The 21,276-nt window shown below is 37.2% G+C and overlaps 1 protein-coding gene across 4 annotated transcripts in view; it reads right to left on the reverse strand.

Annotated features, from left to right (window-relative positions):
• Nucleotides 1-668: 668 nt before the first annotated feature.
• The window catches only part of LOC121421459 (G-protein coupled receptor GRL101-like), a 32,847-nt gene continuing 12,239 nt past the window's right edge, over nt 669-21,276 (reverse strand). The window contains exons 7-17 of one of the 4 annotated variants that reach the window (XM_041616153.1): nt 17,874-18,095; nt 15,068-15,139; nt 14,696-14,767; nt 13,895-13,966; nt 12,790-12,861; nt 11,396-11,467; nt 6,754-6,825; nt 6,051-6,122; nt 5,011-5,082; nt 4,067-4,138; nt 669-2,951 (exon numbers count right to left, since the gene is read on the reverse strand). In XM_041616153.1, the coding sequence (XP_041472087.1) occupies nt 1,763-2,951; nt 4,067-4,138; nt 5,011-5,082; nt 6,051-6,122; nt 6,754-6,825; nt 11,396-11,467; nt 12,790-12,861; nt 13,895-13,966; nt 14,696-14,767; nt 15,068-15,139; nt 17,874-18,095 (2,059 nt within the window). In that variant the 3' untranslated portion in view covers nt 669-1,762. The remainder of the gene's footprint in view (nt 2,952-4,066; nt 4,139-5,010; nt 5,083-6,050; nt 6,123-6,753; nt 6,826-11,395; nt 11,468-12,789; nt 12,862-13,894; nt 13,967-14,695; nt 14,768-15,067; nt 15,140-17,873; nt 18,096-21,276) is intronic. The other 3 variants (XM_041616155.1, XM_041616156.1, XM_041616154.1) reach the window with 3 other exon arrangements.

Raw genomic sequence — 21,276 nt, forward strand, 5'->3', positions numbered from 1 at the left:
TTTTTCCAGATATAAATGATATTTCTTCCCTAAGAGAAGCCTCTTTGCTATCTATTTTCATATTTCGTTTCCAGCTGACTGGAAAAGTTTTATAAATTGACTCTATCAGATGAAAATCATTTATGTTTAAACCCTGTCTTTGGAAGTACGAAAATGGCCTTAAGTTTCCATCATAATCCATAATATGTTTCAATCTGTAAATATTTTTTTCATATATTTTTTGGTTAAATATGCATTTCCCTTCAATTCGTACAAATTTATTGTTAAAAAATATCTCATTTCCTTTAAATGTTTCAGATTTTAAACGAAAATCCTTCGTCTCTATCCATACTTCTAACAAATCTATATAAAACTGCGGCAATGCTATCTCCAACAATCCAAGCAAGTAATCACATGAAAATATAAAATTTCCTCCCAGATGTTTTGTGGCATAATTGAAAAATTGTTTCCATTTCATTGTATTATTTTCTTTTAGTCTTTTAATCCACATAACTCTCTGTGCCTTTATTAACCATTGAAAATTCATCATTTTCAAGCCACCTTGATGGTAATCTAAGTACATCGTTTTTTGTTAATCTTATTTCTGCCACCCCACAAAAAAGTAAAAGTCAACTGATCAAGCTCAACATAAACCCATTCTGGAATTGGTGTAAGAGATGCCACATATATGAATTTTGAAAAGATAAACTGCTTTAATAGTTGTATTTTGCCCATCAAAGTTAAATCTCTTTGCTTCCACCAGTTTAACAACTTCTTTATTTTACTTAATATTTCTTTATAATTCAATCTTTCTTTTACTTCTACATCTAAAGAAAAAAATACACCGAGAATCTTTATAAAATCCACCTTTTGGCCAAAAGATAAATCATATGATTTTCCTTGGGAGGAACCTAATAATAGAACCTTCGTCTTATCGTTATTAACTTTGAGTCCTGACACTTTTCTGAATTTTTCTAAAATTTCTATTACTTTTCTTACTGAATCTAGATCTCGGACAAATATAGACATATCATCTGCATACATAACCTGTTTTACTTCTTCCTTTCCAAAGGAAATTCCTTTAACATCATTATTATATCTTATATTATGCGCTAATACTTCAATACATAAAATGAAAAGATATGGTGAAAGCGGATCTCCCTGCCTTACCCCTCTTTCAACATGAAAATAGCTTGTAGAATCCCCCCCCCCATTAAAAATACAACTTTGGCTATTTGTATATAATATTTTGATCCATTTGCGAAATTGCTGGCCAAGACCAAATGAACCTAATGTTTGATGTAAAAATTTGTGGGATATCGAATCAAAGGCTTTTTCTAAATCAATTGCTATCATATACCCAGGGATATTATTATATAACGTATGAAAAAGCATATCATCAATTAATCTAATAGCTTCTCCTATATTCCTGTTTTTAATAAATCCTATTTGATCTGCTAACACCACGCTCTCCAAAACCTCTTTAATTCGTTTTGCTAAAACTTTGGATATGATCTTATAATCTGTATTCAGTATTATCGTTGTAATCGATTACAGAGCATGACAATCTTATTTTTAAGTGCAGTTCCAACCTATTGGTTATCTATTATATTATGATGGGTTTCCATATCTCACCAGTAATATCTAATTTATATGGGGACATTTTGAGGGCAGAAATATACGGCAAACCTACAAATTTCAATGCATACTGAAATCAGTTGATGACTTAAATAAAATGTAGGTTGGGTATGTTCGGTTAGGACGAAATTATGAAATTATCACGCTATATTTCAGATGACTTGCTATTATCACTATTAATCCCAGAAGACTGTTCAAGACTTCGCTTGCTTTTTAATTCTTTTACTTTGACTTTGTTCTCGTTCGTCACTGTCTTCTTCTTCGCCTTCTTTTCATCGATGTACACGATGAAGGTATATAGGAAAGGGTTGATTGATGAATTGATAGGGACGATGAGAATCACTGTCCAAGCATAGAGAGAAGGGTCGAGGGTGACTGCACCGGTCTGAGAAAGTATTCCCATGATGATGACAGGCATCCAACAGACGAGGTCTGTAGCAACGATCATCGCCATGCGAACAGCCAATCTGGTCTCGTGCTTATTGGAGCTGTTCTTCCGAACTTTGGCCGAAGAACGACGAGTCGTGATAAAGATCATAATGTAGCATATCAAGATTAAAGTGAAAGACACCAGATTAAAGCCAATAAAAATTATGATGGAAAGCAACCATGGAGGCCTGGAACCGCTTTCATTAATCTTGAAGTTTACCTGATACTCAAAGTAGAAATGTCCAGTGATTTCCAGAACTCCAGTATCTTTCGCCTCGACATGAAGCGGCAAACCAAGGCAGACGTCGGAAAGTCCGTACACGTCAGGTCTGTATGAGGTAACAATCACCAATCCGATACTCAACAGTATAGTCAACGACCAAGCTGCACCAATAAGAATCTTAGACCCCTTGTGACCAATTCTCAAATTTGGACGGAAAGGGAACATGATCCATATGAACCTATCTATGGTGATCAAGGTCAGGGTCAGAACCGATGCTTCACTGGATAAGAATCCTAGAAATCCAGCAAATCTACACATGTTGGAATCCCGCCACTGAGGGGCACTCAGGTAGAAGGTATTGCCATACTTAAGATCGGCAGACGTAATGATAATCATGTAAACCCCCATCAATATATCAGCCATAGCTAAACTACTTATCATGGTATTCTGGACCTTATCTTTCGGTTTCGTCCTGTCGTTCGGCTTCTTTTTATCCCATAGCCGAATGAAGAGGACGGTGCCGTTTCCGGCAATGGCCAACAAACCCATGACCCATCCTGCGATCCTCAAGGCCACGTTTGGATACAACCTGCTACAGGTGTCTAAGGGACTGGTCTGGGATGTCCTCGCACAAGTGGTATTTTCCGATAGTAAACAGCACAATCTATTGTCAGAAGTTGACCTGAATGCAAGAATGAAACCATTTTGTTTGTCATTTAGATGAAAGCAAAGGCCTACATGTACGTCAACTGAGCATTTTCCCCATTATAGGGCTCGTGAACCCCAACAGAATGCCGTAATTTAATATATCCAATACATCTAACTTGTCGAGCAATTCAGATAAACCTATAATTGGTCAATGAGTAATGAGGAAATTATAGTTACTTCTTTACATTTTTATATCTCCTAAACTTACAAGGAATATCAACATAGGAGACACAAATCTAATGTTGAAAAATTGAAATTTATTCAATTCGATACTATCTTGGTTTTACGTCTTTCGTCATCGAAACTCCCAAGGTTACCTCAAAAAGGTAACTTTATGAGGTGACGGGTGAAATTATTTTCAAAACGGAATCTTTCACATTTTTGATTGTCTGGAATTTTCTAATGCTTCCGAAATTTATGAGCAAGAAAAAAATAACGACATGGGCCCGTAACACAAGGGTAGAGCGACTGTTTGCGAAATAAAATGGCATATCAAGATCATCTATGCGTGTGCAATTTGGTCAGTAGTCTGACTTTGGTAACCAATCAGAAGCATGTTTTTCACATTAGGCAGGTTAGGGATCAATCGCAGACCCCTGTGCTTCGGGCCCTGATTTTAACTCATCGTGCACATCCAAGAAATGTCATCTACGGACATTTCTTTTTGGAAAATCCGTGCGGCGCACGTACTTATCCGCAACTTCTTTATCAGTTACGAATGACCACGAAACTCATGCAAAAAGCATGTAACTGTGGGTAATGTTTCAGTTCTGTGTGTGCAACGAAAGACTTCATTTTTATTTTCCGATTTCGCTTTAATTCACCGCAGATAGTAGAGGTTCTTGACAGAACATGGCCAGGTTTGACATGAGGGTGTGGCAGCTACGATAGGTGCGTCTGTGGATACAAAACTGGCTTTCATTTTTTCACCAGGCTTCCTGGGAAACATGGGATTTAGAAACTAAGTGTACTTTCTTTCCAACTAAAATTTCTTTGTTTCCATTTATTATACAGATTAAAACAAAATCAAAGTGTGAGTACATTTGTTTTGATAGTGGTCAATCTCTGCATGAAAACAAGTTAACTTACATTTTCTGCAAGGATGCAAGTCCGGTAAGTGCATTCGAATCTACATCTCTCAGTTCAGTACCAAGGAAGAACCTAATAAGAGGTAGGGTAATACAGAATAACATATTCCAGTCGAGACTATGCATGTATTTTATCTGTATAATGTTTATATAACACTGTATATGTATTACCAACGCTTTCACCATTGTTACTGCATGTTGATCCGACTACTACCACCCGAACCACCATGAATATTAGTCATGCTGTTACCTTTTTACCAATACTTGCCTCTTTAAAACAGAACATCTACAATATTACACCCAAGTTCTTTTCATAGTTCAATAATTTACTTTCATATTTTCGCTACAGGTGTTACAAAGACAACAGCAACAAATACTGCTACTACTACTTCTACTACCTCTACTATGATAGTACTGCCAGATGTGGGCACACATAATGTTGATGCTATTCATCCGCCCTGGGGAGGGGATTGGGCTTTGTGTATCCCTCGAATATGATACCAAAGTATATCTCTTTCAATGGCAATTAGCGAATTTACTGTGATAATTTAACTCCTGGAATGGATGTCCTACATGTAGATGCATTGTTATTTCCGTCCAAAACACTTATTTTGTGGCAAAAAAGATTCGAAAGAGAGCCTTACCCTGTTAATTTCATTTTAATTATCTCGAGTTTCAAAGAATCTTCTGTGTATTTGTATGTATATGGACTCGTTTGTTAGAGGTCACAGCTTGGTTCCTTGATTATTGTGACATTACGTCGAAAGAAAACGTTACATCTCCTCTTAAATGTAATTGTAATGTAAATGTAATTAGTGTTGCATGAAGAGGTTGATGCAACAAATCGAAAAGCTCTCTTGTGTCTGTGGCAGAAGTACTGACGAAAAATACCCACGCTGGTTAATTGAATCAGGTTAACACGAATAAAACTCTGACATTGCTTACAGATACTGGAGATTTGCCAGTGAGTCAAATGCATGCCCTTCAATGGTATGGATGTGGTTGTTGGTTAAGAATCTGAGGCGGGAGGAAAAATAAAGAAGAGCTGGTTTTAAACAATGGGTAATTTGGTGTTTGTAAACAAAGTAAAGAAAACATCTAAAGGGTAACTATTGTAGGCTGGTGTTTCATAAAGCTGTTCGTAAAGTTACACATTACTTTACGATAGACTGGAACATGTCCTTATACATATGTCAGCTACAAAGGTATACAGGTGTATGTCATACAACACAAGTAAGGGTCACCAGCCGTGCGTAAAGTCATTCCTAACGTACGAACAACTTTATGAAACGGGCCCCGCAAATGGATAAATGGCGTTGAGCAGGGAGTTTTCACAACCACAACGCAGAACGTTTTCGGAAACCTCGAAATCTGTCAAATGCGCTTGTGTTAACACAGTCTTTGTCGAGGTACGGTGAATCAAAACAGCAGTTTCGTCCTGGATTCTGGACAAACGACATAATATATAAGATGTAATGGTGTTGTGGATCAGTGGATAGGTCTCCGAACTTCGAACCACAAGGTTCGAGGTTCAAATCCCACAGCAAAACTCGCGTCATTTTGCAAGGCGTTTGTCTACATTTGCCACTATCCTCAGGCGTAGTAAATGGGCACCCTGAATGCTCAAGCGTGAGATCAGGATAGCCGTGCTAGAGTCGGGGTAATAGTTTGCAGTGCTGAGAAAACAAATTCTATATTTACCGCTTTTTAAATGTTGCATATCATTATTATAATTATTATTCTTAACATTCTCCCTTCAGCTCCGAAACTTAATACAAAACTGCAGTTCCAATACAAGTTTGAATATATTTTCTTCATGATTTGACTTTCGTTTTCAGTTAATTTGTTGTGTTATTAACTTTGTTCTGCGCCGCGTTGCGAAAAATCTGTTATCTTTGTTTTCAGTTATTTGTGAAAGTGAATGCAATCACCTACTTTAATGAATTGCAAAATATACCACGAATTACAAGCGTAATTTAACTTACAGATATTGAAGAGAATGCAGTCCTGCGAACACTCCACTGCTTAAAATGTTTATTGAATTCGATGCCAAATTTCTGGGGAATAAACAAAAATACTCCATTACAGACTTGTTACGTCAGCATCAAATTTGTAACGTCCAACCGAACGTATTTGGTTGCAGGTGCACCCCGCAACGCCCAGTTAAGCAATGTAAGTAAGAACTCTTTTCAAATTCAAAACGTCGAAAATGCTCTCTCTCTCCCTCCATCTATATATATATATCTCTCTCTCTTTCCGTCTCTCTCTTTATACCAAAATGTTAAACTTCCACGATAAAAAAATATAATTCTAAAAAGATATGCAAATTTGCACAATTGATTTAAGACTTAAATGAATAACAAATCTTCATATGGTTAACGTATTGCGTGTAAAACCTTGGCTATCCCTGTTTGTAACCGTTGTCTGTGAAAGCAAATAGAACGGATTTTTTTAGAAATCAGCTAGTTGTTTCTTTTTCAATTTGGAAAGTATTATGTTTATGCAAATAAGATGGTCAAAATAGGTGTAATGAGATTTAGCAAAATCGAAGTTTATTAATAGACCAGTTCCCAACTTGTACTTCCTAATGCCTCTAGAAAATCATGCCTCTTCTCTTCTTGCAAATGATGAATGAAAGACTGCAATTTAATAAGAGATCAGAAGGGAAATGACAATGATGGAACTTACAAGATTTCAAGTTTTCCCAGGGTAGAAAGTGCTCCAACTTGTATGTCTTTAATCTTATTTGATTGCAGATACCTGAAAGTAATGGGGTAAATGCGTGATATAAATTTTCTGATATTGGATAATAATTATAAAAATATAAAATTCTTGTCACCAGTGTTTTAAAATTGCTCCACCAGCTGACACTGCTTTACCAGATTTAATTTTTAATTAATACTCCTTTGGAATAATAATACTGGACGCCAATCTAAAACGCGGAAGGTTCCATGTTCTTATACCCTTTAGTATTAGTGGAGCGTTGTGGCCCAGTGGATTAGTCTTCGGACTTTGAAACAGAGGGTCGTGGGTTCGAATCCCAGCCATGGCGTAATTTCCTTCAGCAAGAAACTGATCCACAATGTGCTGCACTCGACCCAGGTGAGGTAAATGGGTACCGGTAGGAAGTAATTCCTTAAGAAGCTGTGTGCGCTATGAACGCCTAGCTTAGCCGGGTAATATAGGAGCGCCTTGAGCACCTAACAAGGTGGATATGTGCGCAATATAAATATCCTATATTATTATTATTATTATTATTACCGAACCAGGGGTCGAACCCACGGCCTTCCTTTCATGGGACAGGCGCTCTTTCACTGAACATTCTTTTTTCATTGGCCAACGATTTATTTATTTTATTTATTATTTGTTTATTTGTTTATTTATTTGTGATTTATTCATTCATTTATTTTTTGTTTATTTTTTTTTACTTTTTATTTATCTATTTATTTTTATTTATTTATTTATTTATTATTATCATTATTATTATTATCATTTTTTTTTTTTTTGGGGGGGGGGGTAATTGTACTGTCCTGTTACCGTGGCCTGTGACACAGTGTGGTAGTCATGTGATATTCCTATAATATCATCATGTGGTACTGTCTTCCATAACTGGCCTGTGATACTGTGTGGAACTGTTCTGTGGTATTTCTGTATTCAATACTGTCCTGTAGTATTGTCCTATAGTTCTCTGCGTGGTACTATCCTGTTGTTTTCTTTTAAGTACTGTTCTGTAGGAGGTATGTGAAGTACTGCAGTGTAGTATTCCTGTAGAACTATCCTGTCGTATTCCTATATTGCTGCCATCTGGTACTCTATTAAACTATCATGTGGTGTTTCTGTCATGTGGCACCATTCTACTGTGCGGGTCTGCAATATTCTCCAGTTAGTCTGCCCCCCATGGAAAAACGCAATATCTGACATTTTTTTTTCAATTTTCACTTTTTTCATAAAAACAGTCAGTAAACATCCCTATTCATGTGACACATCCATTTTTCTGAATTTCTTTTGGAAAGCCCACTTTTGAGTAACTGCAAAACGCAGTATCTACTCTGAACTTACGGTTTCCCCATCGAAAAACGCAGTATCTACATGATGAGGCTTTTCCCCATGGAAAAACGCAAAGCTTTGTCTACAAAGCTAGTCTTTTACTAGACTTTAATTTGTATGTTTGGATTTTATTTTGCTTTTATTTTTCAGTAAAGCATGTTGACTTTTAAAAAACCTCATTATAAGCACAATACGAATTATAAAACTCGAATTGTCTAAGAGAGTCAGAAATTTGAAGTAAATGCTGATAAGATTGAAAATGAAAATTTTAAGCAAGTATGGGTTAAGGCTAACGCATCAGACCTGACTAGCATTAATTTCCATTGCTTGCAGTGCAAATGAATGCAGCACTGCGCTGCAACTCAGAACTATAAATTTAGTCAGTGTCAGTGTAGGAGCTAGCAGCTGTCTGCTGCAGATATGTTTTCGAGGGGCAAATTGATGGTCTCTCTGGCCTTAAATAAAACACCCAGAGATTCATTAAATCGGTAAGTTAAGATATTTTCTCCTTAGATTTGTTGTAAAGATGAAAAAGTTATCAAGATGAAGTAAAATACCAACAGCCTAGGCCCTAACGTTAGGCCTAACGTTAATTAATTTAGACAAGATGAGCATCATGTCGAGAATGGGTTGCTTGACTCGATGTGCTAGTGACAGAATGGCACCGGTAACATAGGCCTAGGCTAGATCTAGATCTAGGCCCTAGATTCTATCTAACGTTAGATTAGGTCTATCGTTAGATCTAGATCTAGGTCTTTTATTTGCTTTGGCCTTTGCCTTTGCTAAGCCGCCATTGTCAGTGGCGGTGGTGCTTTCTGGGTGATAATCTATTTTAGATCTAAAGAGAGTCTAGACCTAGAGTCTAGATCTAGATCTAGGCCTAAATCTAGATTTAACTTCTAAGGCTATGAGTTAGACTTCACAATCGAGACCTAGATCTAGATAGAAGTCTAACGTTAGACGACTAGGCCTAGATTACATCTAGGCCTAGGCCTACATGTAGAATCTAGATCTAAAGTGATCGTTATGCATATAGATCTAGATCTAGGCCTACATGTAGATCTAGATTTTAGATCTAAAATTCTACATCGTTAAAGTAGATCTACATATACAATTTACAGTGATCGTTACGTAATTCTTACTAGAATCGTGCAGAAACTCGACCGTGTGCGCAGACAAGCCAGAGGCAGAGGAACCGCATAGACTTGGGGGACCTTACCATACATAAAAGGTCTAGACTCTAACTGTTAGATCTTACAATTTAGAATCTAAATCTAGATCCGAGAAACCTACATATATTAGGCCTATATCTAGACCAAACAAAAAAATAGAAACTAGATCTAGAGTCTATATCTAGACTCTAGATCTAGGCCTAAGTTAGAAAGGTCTAACTTCTCTTCATAGACCTAGATCTAGGCCTAGACCTCTAGATTCTACATCGATAGATCTAAGGTCTAGTTAGATCTAGGTCTTGGGTCTGACTTTATGTGTGCATTCTTAGTTAGACTGTAGACTCTAAATCAGTGTTAGATTTTTGTTCTAGTCCAACATTAGAACGTTAGATCTAGACCTAGAAGTGTGTGGAAGTTATTTTCTTTTCTCTCATTGGTAAACCGGCCAAGATTATAATCTTTTTTGTTACCAATTATTTCTTTAGTAAAGATTAAAGAACATATATATATCAAATTAAAATCTTACATGCAAGCAGAAAGACAAAGAAGATATTAAACAAAGCAATGCAGGAGGCATTGTTTATTACGACTTTATAATAAAGTTCGGCCATTTTCATGAAGTTTGGGATTCTACCACAGAGGGCGCCCTTGTTTGTAGAAGGCGCCCTCGATATTTCAAGGCTATTTTTGAATTAAATCAAAGTACAAACACAAAACAGTTGAACACAGCTGCACTACATTGTGTTAATTACAACTTTACGAGAATATACGTTTCGTGTCATTTTGAAGTTTGGGACTTTAATACAGAGGGCGCCCTTCATGTTTCTAAGTTATTATTTCCCTTCTGAATTACACACTGATATATTGTTAACTGGAATGAACCAATATCGACTGAGAAAGTGATGATAAAAAAAGAATGGATTTAATCTTTTTTTATCATATGTAGATACTGCATTTTTCCATGGGGAAACCGGGCGTTTGCTTCGAGTTTCCCCAAAATTATGTACATTTTGGTCAATAACTAAAAAACAACAACAAATTTGTTTAGGGGGCTTGAAATAGGCATATTTATATCCCATAATTTGATAACAAAGGGATGATAAGAAATCAAATATTTTCGAGCGGCTTTGAAAAAAAAAATGCTTAATATCTCAACTTGTGCAAAATGTAGATACTGCGTTTTTCCATGGGGGGGGGGGGCAGTAGTAGCCCTGTGGTAATGTGTGTGGTACTTTCCTGTGGTACTGCGGTAGTGCGTGTGTTCATATATGTGTTAGCGTGGTATGGATAGTGGGGAAAGTGTCGTGAGGTAGGCCTATTCCCTGCAGTACTTTATGCAGTTATTACCACAAAAAACAAAATGTCAAAGGACGCGAACCTGTTGTATTCATGTTGTACAGTGTCATGGCAACGCCCAACTTTACTCGCGCGTTATGTCTCTTGGTACTTCCTGTAATAAATCTCGTAGTACTTAGAGTATGACAGGAATTTTACGTATTAAAGGTGATGCGTCTCATTTTAATAGGCTTACCTTTTTTTTTTTGGGGGGGGGGACTGACTCATGGCATACATTTTCGTGACAGCTATTGCGGTATGCACAATTCTAATCGTTGATGGAAAAAAATGGTCAATGATCTCTGTTTTGGGGGCACTTAGCATTTTTGATAGCGAAATTTCCCCTCCCTACCATGCGTTATGAATTAACATGGAAGTGACCCTCTGCTCACGTAATGAAAGGCCTGATAATGATATAGGGTATTAATATTGCGCACATATCCACCTTGCTATGTCCTCAGGGCGCTCCTATATTACCCGGCTAAGCTAGGCGTTCATAGCGCACACAGCCTTTTAAGGAATTATTTTCTACCGATACCCATTTACCTCACCTGGATTGAGTGCAGCACATTGAGGATCAGTTTCTTGCTGACGGAAATTACGCCATGACTGGGATAGCACATACTTATTTTTCGAATCGGTAATGTCGAATGGCCCTGCCTTTATTTTTCACGGGTGAGGGAGGAATGGGATACAAATGTGCTCTGATTTTCCCACTTTAAAATTATAATCGAAACAATGTTCCCCTCATTCTAAGTTTTCTTAATGTTACTTACAAGAATTGTAATTCCTGCACGTCGTCAAAAACTCCTTTATCGATTCCTCGAATCCTATTTTCGTAAAGACTCCTGTTGTCAAGAAAAAAAGAGATCAGGGTGAGTAAACGGATCATGTAAGTAAGACAGTATAACTGTTAAAAAAAACAGACGCAAAGTCGAGTTCTATTAAATAATTGTTGCATTAATCCTCTCGTGAGATGTGCCCTTAAAGGCATTCATTCTTACCGTCTTAGTGAAATAAAAATCTTGGTAACTCACAAATCCCCAAATTAAAGAAAACATGTCATAAGCACAGGACCATAATGTATGGCAGGAAAGAATATCTTCGGCCAAATAATTTGAGACCATATTCATGTGGTAATGTCGGTACGCTTTGACAAGCAGTAATTATTCTTTGCAGCGATGTAACTTTTGATTTGTGCCAGAGTAAGGCATGATTGCATGTAAAGAATCCAGATGTCGTAATCCTACAAGGTTGTCATTGATATCCATTGCTAAACATTTGTTTCAATGACTAATATTTTGATTATTTGATTAACACTTATTGTTATTAATCATGGAGTCTATCAATTGAAAGGTAATTTACAAATAGGCATACTAACTCATGTAGGGTTATGGCATCGTTGGCATCTGGATTCATTGGTTGCAATCATGTCTGTCTTTGCCGCAACTCGAACTTTACTTCATAAAAAATACCTCCTGATTATCAAAGTGTTTACTACATAAACATGGAATCAAATAATTTGGGAAAATATACTAATAAATAACCATTTGCATCAAATAGCCATTTGATATCAGTATCCCATTCTAAAATTTCAGGGGCGCTCTTTCCACAACTCTAATTGGTTCCTGGTCAATGTTTTGAACAGAGATAACATGGAACGATGAGCGTGATTGAACATTTCCAGACATTAATGGATGAGTTCATTATGATTCTTTCATTATAAATAATGGCTTTGATTCTGAACTAGGGATTACTTTAAACTCGGGTCCAAAGTCATGGTATAACTATGGAAAGCCAACTGCGGCATTAATCACAAGCAATAAAGGTTCGGTTTGTGTATGTGGTACCCAATACATTCAAAATAATCTGGGAATGATGACCGAAGCAGTTAGTTTCATCATGGGGAACATTGGGAAAGTGGTAAACATGATCAATATACGATGGAAACAAATTTAGGGCATAGCCAACTTACATATGACTATAGAAAGCCAATTAAACCACTAATCACAATCAGAAGAGTTTAGGTTTTTAAGAACATGTATATAATGATAATAATAATACAATGTAACGATGGTGATGAAGATGATGATGATAATAATAACAATGATAATGATAAAAACGTGCAAAACTGTCTACAAAGAGTTCCTGTATGGTGTATAATACTCACAGTTGTCGAAGGTTGGTCAATCCAGAAAATACACCTGGTTGTATGTAATCTAAGGCGTTACCGAAAAGATCCCTGAAAGTCGAATACAAGAAAATTTATTTTCATTTCTTTCTTTATTAAATCATTTTATGATAAGAAAGATAAGAATAATCTTAGGTTTACCATTTAATGATGGCACCGTCCATCACAAGGGGCTACATCTGTAACTCTTAGCTACGAGAAATATAAAAAAAGACAAAATATTATGCAAAAAAAAAATGTTGCATAATCGTTGGTTGTTAAAAAGGGACCACCCTTAAAAATAAAGAAAAAATCAAAGGAGATTTTGCTCAATCGGACATTTTTTTTCAAATACATTTATGGGACAACTTTTTACACTGAAACATTAATAACAGTCTTCTAATACCAGATTCATGTGAAATTGAGGTTTGGAAACCCCGAGCCCGTATTTGGGATTATTTGTGCAGAAACTTGGATAAATACTCTACAATGAAATGCTAGTGAAGAACTTAAAAAGCTTCTGCAGTGACTGCACCTCGAAGTGCTGATTTTTCTAGTTTTAATTTGAACTATATATATTTTTTTCTATTTTGAAACATCTAAAATTTGAGCACTCTGAAGTGCAGTCGCTACTCAAGCTCCCGAGGTGCCACAGTAGCACTTTATCTTTTAAGAATTGAAACAATAATCTTTAGTAATTAGGGATGGTTAATTATTTTATCATTCCATGTTATATGCTATATTCTTATTCAGATCAATTCTCGCTAGTGATTTCTCTGGCGACCCTGAAATGTGATTATGAAAAGTTTCGAACTAAGATACCGTTATCCATGAAGACCTACCGTTCAAAAATGCGGGTGTTAATTAAACACCAGCCCGGTATCTATCGGTAAACACAAGAGAAGCGTTGAAACCACTCCAGTTTAGAATCAAACCGATATTGTTTAAACACTATTGGTATACCTAGCGCCAAACCGGTGTTGTTTCAATACCTCTCTTGTGTTTCCCGATATAGATACCAGGTTGGTGTTAAATCAACACCGGCGTTTTTACAGTGTATATGTGACTCTACTTAATTAGTACTTTCTAAAAGATGAATACTCACAAGAAGAAAAGACTGTCCAAATGTGCGAATGTACCATTTTCAATCGAAGATATCTCGTTAAACTGGAGATTACTTGTGGGACAGAGCAAACAACAATTATCATAAACATGACAGATGAAAGGCATTATGCTACACTGTAAAAACTGTGGTGTTAAAACTGATACCAATAATAGAGGACCACACCCTGAGGTGTTAAAATTACACCCTAAAGATTGAACATAACACCAAAGAGTGTAAATGTAACAACCAAAGGTGTTGTAATCACACCTATAGGTGTAAAACTAACACCACCAATTTAACACCGGTGTAAAATAACTGGTGTGGTCCTCTATGTACATCGGTTAACACAACAGTTTTTGCTGAGTACGTGCAATGCCAGTGGCTCTGGATATCATTTATGTTAGAACTCCTGATTTTATTTTTAAAAAGATTAGAGCACACCAATCATAAATAATAATTGTAATAGCATTACTACTGAGAATAGTAGTAATAATAATGATAGTCAGAATTTATTACTATCATTATTACTACCGATAGTAATCATTATAATGGTCAACGTCTTTATAATAACATAATTGCTATAATTATAATGGTAATAGTTGAAATTGGTGGTGATACAAATATGAAGAATTAAAGATTTTTTTCGTTCACCTCAGATGGCCAACTTATCATGTCGTTACTTATGACGCCGCTTGGAACTTGTTTTATATGCTAGGCAAAACGTGGTGGCTTTTAACTTTACTTGCGGGGCGGTATACCCGTAGTTTTGTGATGATGACCATAACATCGCCCATGACTTACATGTATTCCAACCTTTGTAAACCAGCGAACGCTGTATTCCTGATCTCTTTAAGCTTGTTTTCTCCTAAGAGTCTGTAAAACAAGATTACATCAATTAATTAATTGGGAATTCTGGAAAGTTTGAGTGACTTATCTCATTGTTCCGGAATATTTTACGACAAAATTTTCGTCAGGGTGAACTTCCCCTTAATGCTCATGTTAGCTTCATTATCATATTTTATGGGTGAAGTTGATTTCCTCTGTATGTTTTGAAAATTGAAGAAACATGGAATCGTTATCATGGTTTATTTATCATTATTTTTTTAATATCGTATTGAAATGATCACTCCTTCAAAATCGCAATATTCATACTCAAGAAATATTAAAACTCACAACGTGAGGAGACTCGGAAATGCACTAAAAGCATTATCGTCGATAGAGGTCAAATTCACACGCCATATATATCTGGAAAAAAGAAAACAAAAGAACGATATCAACAGAATATATAACTGTGCCAGCTGAATTCAGTTACTGTCCGTGAAAACAAGAACAACAATAACAGAAACAGGTTTTGTTTTGTTTAATCTTCGCATATTTTATGGAGGTATTTTACACATGCTCCTCTTGTTTATTGCCTTTTTTTAGCAGCGTGTTTGAAATTAATACTTTGCCGTAAAATCACTCATATTGCTATAGCTTCTCGGGAAAACTTGGTTAAACCCAATCTTATTCTGGTATAATAATGATAATAACGTCACATTTTGCCAAGGGTAGCAACTTCAGTTCTGTAAACTATTTTACCACCGGACCCTGCTTCACATGATATTATTATTATTCCGGCTTTAGCCGGTAAGTTTAAAAGACAAAAATTCCCCAATTACATGGAGTTGTGAATTAAAGAATAAGAGAAGTTCGAGTGAAATCTCACTTATAGTATAGAGCAAAATTGAAATATGTTACATCGTACAAGTTCGTCACTACTCTTACATTTATTATCTCGAATGTGGGGGAATATAACGAATTTTTGCAAGGCATGCACATGTAAAGGCCTGCATGGTTGAAATTTGATGACAGGGCATAAATTCAATTCGATTACAGCCAATACAATGAATATTTTCATTCAGCAAGAATTTGATCGACATTGTGCTGCAGTCGACCCTATTGAGGTCCGGTTATAGACCCGTTGGAAATTATTCATTGAACGCTTTCGCGCCTATATTATGTAGTCCAGGATAGGTCCCATACAAAACGGACCAAACCTTGTTTTTCATATGTACAATATTTTTTTATGGTTTCTTGTCAATTCGAGGTTCGCTGATTTTGAATCTGAATGATGCCACTGGTGTAACCTTGAGCATTTTCCGAAAAATCCAATATGGCCGCCAAAATATGCAAATTACCCATGAAATCATGAAATTACCCGCACATTGGATATAAATATAAGTATTTGTGTTGCAGGAGTGAAACACTCTATGAAAAAAAAAAATGACAAAACGTATTTTCTACATATTCAAAATGGCCGCCAAAGACCCATGTATTCTGTATTAAGTACAATGTGAATGGGGAAAACAACATTTCACAAAAGTGAGCACTAAATGCAAGTAATTTTTATTTTTAGTTAAATGATTGATCAAAAACATGATTGCTGACGAAGTGTACCGTTTATCATATATGTGATAAATGGAGCATTTCAAAAGCCACCAAATGCCCTGACAATATTATGTACAATGGGGACACAAACAAATACAAAAATGTGTAGGGGAAGGCGGGGTAAGTTGAGCATAGGGGCAAGTTGAGCCACCAGCCCCAGGCCAATAATGAATGAGTCAGACATTGTGGTGGTGTCATGTATTGATGACCCATAGCATAACCCCTAACCCCATCACCACATTGTTTCCAACTTTGAAACAAAAAGTATTTTTTTAGAGGGAAAAATATGAATTTCAGCCAAAAAAAGTAAAAAAAGAGTGTGAAATAGAGATAAGTGCTTTATAAACACACACGTCTTTAAATATAATAAAGACATGATAACAACATGATTAGTCCAGGTATGGATCTTCATTCTTGTCAGTCTTTTATATGATGGATGCATAATAGATGTGTGGATACAAAATTATCGCACTAAGTTCTGATTGGGGTATGTTGAGCCAAACAGCATGGGGCAAATTGAGCCTTGGTAATTCCTATGGTAATGTATCTTAAAACCAAACCATAAAAATCGATTGAAATGCAGGCTGAAAGGAGCAAATTAACATGACTGCTCTTTTCCTTTTATAGGATGTTATTATTTATAGAGAATTAGCAAGTGAAAAGACTTTAAACCAAAAATTGACATGCTGGTTCTCCCCCCCATACATTTTGCACATAGTTTTTGTGGCTCAACTTACCCCAGAAGGTGGCACAACTTACCCCATATATGGGGCAAGTTGAGCCATTTGACATCGTTTTTTTCAAAGGTCACGATGCCTTTCAGTGTGGGGATAGAAAGTTATATATAGGTGGAAAATATTTCAGAAGAATTAAATTTCAAGGCAAGGTACTTATTTCGACAAGATTATTAATCATATCAATTCTAACATGCAAAAAGCAAAAACTGTCACAACTTACCCCGCCTTCCCCTATATAAGAAACAAAGGTTATGCATCTTCTATCCTGGACTATGGAGGCATATCTCAGCTAGCCGTGGCCTGGGGAAGGCATGGTCGGCCTAATTATGTATCAGGTATTAAGCGCAGTGAAGTTAACTGCGCTATATAAAAGAATGAACCCATCAACATCACCATTATTATTATTATTAATATAACCTTTATTATTATAATTACTGCTATAAAAATTGTTTGGTACCTCAAAATCGTAAAATATCTTTAAAAACGGACATACTCAAGCTTTTCGACATGCACTCATCTGTTTCGCCAGGAGTTCGTAAGAACCCTTGCGCTGTTTCAGTTGCTTCGCTTTAATATACGGCTGGTACCAAGCCTAACTTGTTTACTTGACAGCCAATCACGGGTCGCCATTTAGCGTCCATTGTCTAGTTTCGGTTCTGTTATAGCATAGGCCATTGTTATGCTCTAGCGTTTTAGTCCTTCATGCGATTCTACTCCGGATGAGGGCATGTCGAAAAGCTTGAGTATGTCCGTTTTCAAAGCAATATTTTACAATTACTGTTATTATCAATATCATTATCACTACAACTTACAAGAGCGTAACCTGTCTCTGCCGGTTCAATAGGTGTTCAGGACGAAATTCTATATTATAAAGCTGGAAGTACGCGTAGATTGCAGCAAATTTTTTAAAAATCATTTCTAAATCTCCATCAATTTCCTTCGATCTCTGAGGCAGTTGCCATGTCTTTATTCTAAAGTCATTTACTAATCTTTCAGCAGATAGCGTCGACCTTGTGCGTTCAGTGGACACATTCCTACATATGTGGAAACAAAGAAACAAGAAGCCAGAATTAAGATACCTAATACATTTCAAAAGAAAAGTACAATCGCTTCATAGGTAAAAGAACGTAAGTCGAAGAATGCGAAAACCCATAAAGAATGCCTAGCAATTGAGCCTTGGAATTCTTGTTGGACCCCCCCCCCCTGGAAGGGGGAAAAGGTGTGAGCGGGCAACCGAGGATCCCATGACTGGTGTATTATTTTGTTTGCGAAGCGCTTAGAAATGTCATTTCCATTTTATCAAGCGCTAAATAAAAATGTATTATTATCAATATCATCATCATTACTATTATCGCTTTCATCATCATCATCATCATCATCATGGTTACACCGTACATCGCACTGACGACTCTATCTTCACTGTCGAACACTCTACGAACTGATTGCGACCAATAAACTGTTGTGGTGTTTTGAGAGATAAATAGTTTTAAGAATATTGATATAAAAAAAACTGTACTCGTGCGTCAATCCCTGTAGTAATAAATGCATATTCAATTTCAAATCGTAGCGACGTCATAAAAATCATACTATCGGCTGATTTATGGCCTTCGGCCACAAGTACCGCAAAAGCCATCACTTTTAAAAATATTGGGTAAAAATGCTCCATGATGGTAATTATGTATCCAACCAACATTGGGCATTTCTTTTGGGCATTATTATTTATCCAGTGTGATGAAAATTTTGCTCGTTCTAAAGTAATTTCTGCTTATTTTTTAACCTTACTGGACAATATACTTCCCGCATTAGGTAAAATACTACCCCAAATTGGTTGGATACATAATTACCCTCATGCTGGTTAAAATTTTGCCCAATTTTTTTACAGTGCACTTGCCAGAATCGGATCCAAAACGAAACACATATTGATCAGAATCGAAAACACCGAACATGGATTGATTTATTGATGACTAGATTTAGAAAGTACATGTTGATAGTAATTCCGCCCACATCTGTAAAAAAGGAAGAAAATATCAAAGACTTGCCAATATTCGTTAACCCTTCCGGTGCGGCAGTAGTCCACGTCCTGGACGATTTTTATTGATTGGGCAAACCATATCGGACCGTACCCCCGCGCGCACACATAACCAACACACACACGCCCTCAACTGATTCACGTACCCGCAGTGATTCACCTTATACCCCCATCTCACTAGATGGAGATTCCGCTGCGATCGTCAAAAATCGACAAAGCGTGGTATATCGTAGCTTGAACGTGGCTTGATCTTTTCAATCTCCGTCGTACCTTGATCTTTTCAGAAGCGGCAAAGATCGCCACCATCTTCCTGGTCGCCACAAAATTTTGAACATGTTCAAAACTTACGTAGCGAGATCGCGGAGGTGCTAAAGCGCATCATAATCGAGTCAAGAGCGTATTACAAACGACATATTCGTAGCTGTAACGGAGCTCCAACGCATAAAAGCGTAGTAGAAGCGCATTAAAAGCGGCACCGATCTCTCGTGTTTTTCAGGCCCGTTCCCAAGACAATTCTGCTACGCTGCTTCCGTTTACAAGGCGACTCCTTGCGCTCGACACGTTTTACACCGTTTCCACCACGACGCTTTTCCTTTTGGTGGCATGTGGCACACGTTCTCAGCCCGCTGCAGGCATTCGCGTTGCGCTTTTGCTGCGCCGCTGATGACTGGGCAGCGACCGTCCACGCTGCTACAAAACACCGTCCCGATGGTGGCGGATTATCACATTTTCAACAGATTACAAGACGACACCACGACGTTTTCAAATATACCTCCCAGAAAAAAGACCAAAAAGGGCTGCCGGCGGTCCAAGAGGAAGAACAAGAGGATATGGTGGTGGTAGAGGAGGAAGAGGGGGTACAGGAGGAGGATGAAAAGCCGAGCCAGCTCGAAAGAGAGAAAACAGACGCTCACATGTCTTGACGCAATGGGTTACCTCCGCAAAAATATATAAATTGACTTAATTGTTTTAAAAAAAAGAATGAATTCTAACTACAGTGACAGGAGACAATATTAAAATTTTGTCACTGATGTATTGATTGGGACTCAGCACATTTTATGGGGATTCTGGCATTGTGCCCCCCCCCCCTTATGAGTGCTCTCACATCAGTAGACTACTTCTTATAAGCAAATTTGAAAGGAATTTACCTAACAATTTTGAGTGACAAACTTTTGTGGAAAAAAAATCAACAGAATATCAAAGATTTTTATGCTCTTTTTCTGGACGCATCCCTCATATTAACTATTAGGCTCATCGACATATTTTGAATGAAATTTTAATAAACATTGTATATTATGACTTAAGTGACAGCCAGGATCGGACCCAGTATCTTTTTGGCCTCCTCCTGTCCTCGTATCAGGTCCTCGTATTCAACTTCTAACTGATGTTGTTGTATAATGCTAAGATGTATAAGTCCAACCAAATTATGGACATCCATCTTGGTCGGAGGTTGGCAATCGAATGAAAAATGTCTCATGTGCCGCGATTAATATGCCGATTGCTTGAAATCGTTTCAAGAGCCCATCATGAACGTATCACAATCGCTTCATTCGTAGCACCACCGTACAGAGGTCCTAATTAGCGTATGAGCCTCGTTGTACGGTCGCTTTGATCTCAGAAGAAGCGCATCACATCTGCCTCAAATCGTGACAAGAGAGTGGCAGCGTCGTACTATCAGCGTATTACCATCACCTTCAGCGCAGGTCCGTCGCAGTGAAGTTGCAGTGCAATCGCCTCTCAGGCTAAAAATAGAATTCGTGGACGATTATGCTACGCTTTGCGGGATTTAGACAGATCGCCATGGTCGCCATGATCGCCATCCTAGTGAGATGGGGGCCTAACCCACTGATTCACTTTCCCCGAAAAAAATGTGACTATTCAGGGGGTGTGTGTGTATGCGTGTTATGGGGATGTGGTGTGTTATGTGTTTGGTAGTCGTATCGTGCAAAATAACGGTCTAGGGGAGCGTTTCATGAAAGGACTTGTCTGACGTTTTATCCGACAAGTCCTGTTTTATCCGACAGTTACTATAGTAACAGTGCTTCTCAACCAATCAGAATCCAGGAAAGTTGTCAGATCTGACAACTTGTGGGACGAAAATATTGATGAAACGCCCCCAGGAGGTGGACTAGTGCGGCAGGCCCAGATATGGCTGATTCTCTTCCTCATTCATTTACTTTAAAAAT

The sequence above is a fragment of the Lytechinus variegatus genome, chromosome 9 (assembly GCF_018143015.1).
Source record: "Lytechinus variegatus isolate NC3 chromosome 9, Lvar_3.0, whole genome shotgun sequence".
Classification (NCBI taxonomy): Eukaryota; Metazoa; Echinodermata; class Echinoidea; order Temnopleuroida; family Toxopneustidae; genus Lytechinus; species Lytechinus variegatus.